The 4,733-nt window shown below is 44.3% G+C and overlaps 1 protein-coding gene across 1 annotated transcript; it reads right to left on the bottom strand.

The window, feature by feature from the left end:
- Nucleotides 1-1,742: 1,742 nt before the first annotated feature.
- Nucleotides 1,743-2,267, bottom strand: LOC144982350 (ribonuclease-like 3). Its single transcript, XM_078930237.1, has one exon. The coding sequence runs from the start codon at nt 2,265-2,267 to the stop codon at nt 1,743-1,745; it is 525 nt and encodes a 174-aa protein (XP_078786363.1).
- Between the last annotated feature and the right edge of the window lie 2,466 nt (nt 2,268-4,733).

Raw genomic sequence — 4,733 nt, 5'->3', positions numbered from 1 at the left:
AAAAAACAGTTTTTTGGACCATACTTTGTGGGATTTGAACCCTCTCTCTTTGATTGAAAGGTCAGCCGTGCCTCCACTGAGCCGTTGTGTCTGCAGCACAGCAGCAGATGGACTCCTAGTTTCTGTTTGTTAACTTGTCCACCAGCTGAGCAAACAGATGAATCTGGGTCATGGGCATTTATGTAGATCTCCTGAATGTAACAGACAATCTAGTGACTCCTAAAGAATATTCATTGTGTTTGATGCTGTTTCCACAGAAATATGCCAAATGTTCAAAACAGCTGCTACGAATTAAGAAATAACTGACACCCCCACAGGAAAAATGTGTTTTACCCCCACCCACAAGAATAACAACAAATAAATATGTGTGTTGTTTCAAAGTGATGTCATTTCTGTACTAAAACCTACTGGAGACGTTTTGTTCCTGACAGTTTCTGGAGGAAAGGCTGGAGTGTGACCCAAACATTTATGATAGATAATAAAATGAAAGAAGTTTCTTTGAAAAACAATATAAATGTATATCAGTAACATCTCCAAGAGTCTTAATCAGAAAGCTGTATGTTTATATGAAAGTTGTAGAAACCTGAATGTTTTTATGTAAATACATGATACAGGTATGCTTACCTGGCATATCTGAAGTTTAGTTTGTAAAATTGTGTTTTGCAATGTAATTCCATTTTGTACAATAAAGTTGGAAAAAAAATTGTTTACAAAGGATTGTGGGAATGCAGGTGTGGAATTTCCGGGTGACACGCGCTTGTTTCTTCAGGTGAGGACAATAAATGAGGAAACATCAGACATTCTTGTCAGAGAGAACATTGACTCAGTTCAAGTTTTACTTCAAGACCAGAAGTCAAACGAAAGTCCCGTGACGTCACAAACCGGATCGGCCACATTCGGAGAAGATCGGGTATTTCCGTGGAGCTGAACATCCAGCAGCTGCAGCTCTGCAGTCTGCCAGCAGAGGGCGCCCTTCCTGAAACTCTAATGCACCAGGTATGGAACATTGATGTTAAAACACGGAATGATGAACTAAAATACCAGAGTATGAATGAAAAAAACACACAATGAGGATTTAAAACCACATCAAACATCACAGATTTAACACTGAAACAGTTTGATGTTGAGAACAAATTCATGGACTTTAGAGCTTTTTGTTTTTCTACATTTAGTCTGACATCCACAAAATAAAGAAAAATGTGGGATTTAGTTAGAAAATGGACATTTATGGACATAAATGAGCAAAGAGTGGGAATAAGTTTCTGAAACATTTGAAGGACATTTCTTTCTGTTGGTGGAAGTCAAACATGTTTCCATCAGAAAAGGAAAGTTTCCACTTGAAATGACAGGATTGTAATCTGTTAGTGGAAGTGAGGTCATTCTAAGCCTCCACAGCTTTCTGCAGAGTTTAAAGGTTTAGACTCATTCCTGCAGGTTTATTGATCCATCATTGGGACCAGAGATACTGGCTCTACAGAAGTCCTAGTTCTGAACTGATCAGGATTCCAAATGTGGGTCAATAACTGAGTCCTTGTGAGTCAACTTGATACTTTTATTGATGAAAGCAGAACTCCTCTTTGTTTGGAGTTGGAGCAAGCAGAGTACAGGAATGCAAACTGTGAGCAGCACAGAACAGGATCAGCTGATCTAGATAAGCGGCTCTGCTGCAGTAAAGCCAGATGTTCAGTGGGATTCAGAGAAGGTCAGCAGGACATTTCACTGTCACCTCAGGAATCCAGACATCAGAAACCATGCTCTAAATTGTCATCATCAAAGTCAACGCCTGTTTCACCATCATAGTGAACAGGCTTATTGTTGTTGTCACAACTGACAAACAGGTACATTTCATTCAGGAGAGTGCCTTTATAGTTGCAGTCCGGGGGACTGGCTCCTATGTTCTTCAGTGTGCACCTGACGATCGTAAACTTTTTGGTGCTCCGCGTCCTTTTTCCATCTTCCATTTCTTTACCTTTACAGATGTTTTCTACTTCATCCTTGCCAGAGTCGATGAAAGTGTTGGTTTCTTTACATTTCTTGACGTTGTTTTGGACGTAGTGGATGTCCCTGTCTTTTATCACTGTGTCACAATCCTTGTCTGTCATGCCTTCGTTTATGTGCTGCATGCAAAACTTATCAAATTTTGATTCTGTATAGATGGGCTTGAAGACCAGCCTTCGGTAGGGCCTGGCATTTGCATTGCTATAGCCAGACTGAGATGAGTCATCAACTAGCATGAGGATCAGCAAACAGCTCAGCAGGATCTTCATGGTCACCTGGAAGCAGAAACAACAACATCTGTTGGTTTTTCAGCTTTTCTACCAAAGCAGCTGCAGATCCTCAACACTTTCTTCCAGAAAGCGTTTAGCAGAAACCAACACGTCTAGAGATCCTAATGGGACCAGGATCACAGTGATGGATGGCGTTTCTGCAGAAACCATGACATTCCTGGAATTCCCTGTTTCATCCCCAAAGAAGGACCAGGACCTTCTGTTCTAAACGTCTGTCTGTCTCCGTTCAGAAGAAGGAACCAGCAGATAAAACAGTTTTCTAAGGACACTTTCCCTCAAACTGAAAGGTCTGAAAGGAACTCCAGACTTTCTGGAGAGTGAACTGATGGCTGATGGTCTCACCCACAGTCTCTGGTTCTTCAGGAGCTTCAGAACGGGATGCTGGACCCACGCTGGTTCAGGCAGGAGGACCTCTGAGGCGTCAGCTGCTGAAGGTCTTCAGTCTCTGAAGATCTCACAGGCTCTTTATAGAGAGCAGACGGACAGGAAACGTCTGCAGGGACAGATGCAGATCAGAGAAAGGGAAGTGAAGATGAGGAAGAAGTTCCACATTCAGGAGAAAAGTTTCTCAGAAAAACTGTTTCCTTCAGGTTTCCTCTCTTTAGCCTGACTGTTAGAAATGAAGAATCATGTTCAGACTGACAGTCATGTCAGATTTAGCAACAGAGGTGGTTTCTAGATGTTCATCAGAGGTTAGGTTAGAGGTGTTTCCCATTTAGACTTTGGGTTTTCCAGTTATCTGACGATGTTGAAACCTTGGCATGTGCCGAGCAGACACAGCAGATTCCTGTGTTGGTCATCTTATCACTTTAAGGAAAAGTGAAAAAGTGCGTTTTTCGCGTCGGTGTGCACACTCACATTGGTGCCCTTTGTTTAGTCACGAGGCGTTAAACGTCGGCGAATATCACGCGCGAAATTCGTCCCGGTGTGTACAGACCTTAAGAAATAAGGTTGAATACATTTAACTCAATTACTTGTTACCAATAGAAGTAATTCATTTAAGGCGGCAAAATTGGAGAAGTTATATATATATATATATATATATATATATAAAAAAAAAAAAACGCCCCTCTCACCCTCCGCGGGTGGTTTCTCCTCCAAGCTCGGGTCCTCTACCAGAGGCCTGGGAGCTTGAGGGTCCTGCAGTATCTTAGCTGTTCCTAGCACTGCGCTTTTCTGGACTGAGAGGTCTGATGTCTTTCCAGGTATCTGCTGTAGCCACTCTTCCAGCTTGGGGGTTACTGCCCCAAGTGCCCCAATTACCACAGGCACCACTGTCACCTTCACTTTGCAGGCTTTCTCCAGTTCTTCTCTGAGTCCCTGGTATTTCTCCAGTTTCTCATGTTCCTTCTTCCTGATGTTCCCATCGCTTGGCACTGCCACATCCACCACAACGGCTTTCCTCTGTTCTTTATCCACCACTACAATGTCTGGTTGGTTTGCCATTACCATCCTATCAGTCTGGATCTGGAAGTCCCACAGGATCTTTGCCCTCTCATTCTCTACCACCTTCGGAGGTGTTTCCCATTTTGACCTTGGGGTTTCCAGTTCATATTCTGCACACATGTTCCTGTATATTATTCCAGCCACTTGATTGTGGCGCTCCATGTATGCTTTACCTGCCAGCATCTTACACCCTGCAGTTATGTGCTGGATTGTTTCAGGCGCCTCTTTGCACAGCCTACACCTTGGGTCTTGTCTGGTGTGGTAGATCTGAGACTCTATCGCTCTGGTGCTCAGGGCTTGTTCCTGGGCTGCCAGGATGAGCGCTTCGGTGCTGTCCTGTAGGCCAGCCCTTTCTAGCCATTGGTAGGACTTCTTGATATCAGCCACTTCAGTTATGGTCCGGTGGTACATCCCATGCAGGGGTTTGTCCTCCCATGAGGATCTGTCCTCCAGCACTGTATCCTCTGCTCTCCATTGCCTGAGACATTCACTGAGCACACTGTCAGTTGGGGCCTTGAGCTTGATGTACTCATGCATCTTGGATGTTTCATCCTGGATAGTGGCTTCTACGCTCACTAGTCCTCGGCCTCCTTCCTTGGGGCTAGCATACAGTCTCAGGGTGCTGGATTTGGGATGGAACCCTCCATGCATGGTGAGGAGCTTTCGTGTTTTAACATCCGTGGTCTGTATCTCTTCCTTTGGCCATCTTATTATTCCTGCAGGGTATCTGATAACTGGCAGTGCGTAGCTGTTAATTGCCCGGGTCTTATTTTTGCCATTGAGCTGGCTTCTCAGGACTTGCCTTACTCGTTGGAGGTATTTAGCTGTTGCAGCTTTCCTTGTTGCCTGCTCCAGGTTGCCATTTGCCTGTGGAATTCCAAGGTACTTGTAACTGTCCTCGATGTCTGCTATTGTTCCTTCTGGGAGTGAGACCCCCCCTGTGTGGACTACCTTGCCTCTCTTTGTCACCATCCGGCTGCATTTCTCGAGCCCGAATGA

Source organism: Oryzias latipes, chromosome 2, assembly GCF_053564925.1.
Source record: "Oryzias latipes strain Hd-rR chromosome 2, Olatipes_Hd-rR_3.1".
NCBI lineage: Eukaryota > Metazoa > Chordata > Actinopteri > Beloniformes > Adrianichthyidae > Oryzias > Oryzias latipes.
The sequence above is the reverse complement of the archived record's forward strand: the minus strand, read 5'-3'. Positions and strand labels throughout refer to the sequence as shown.

Coding starts and splice junctions, on each gene's coding strand:
- LOC144982350 (XM_078930237.1), bottom strand. CDS start 2,267: ATGAAGATCCTGCTGAGCTGTTTGCTGATCCTCATGCTAGTTGATGAC.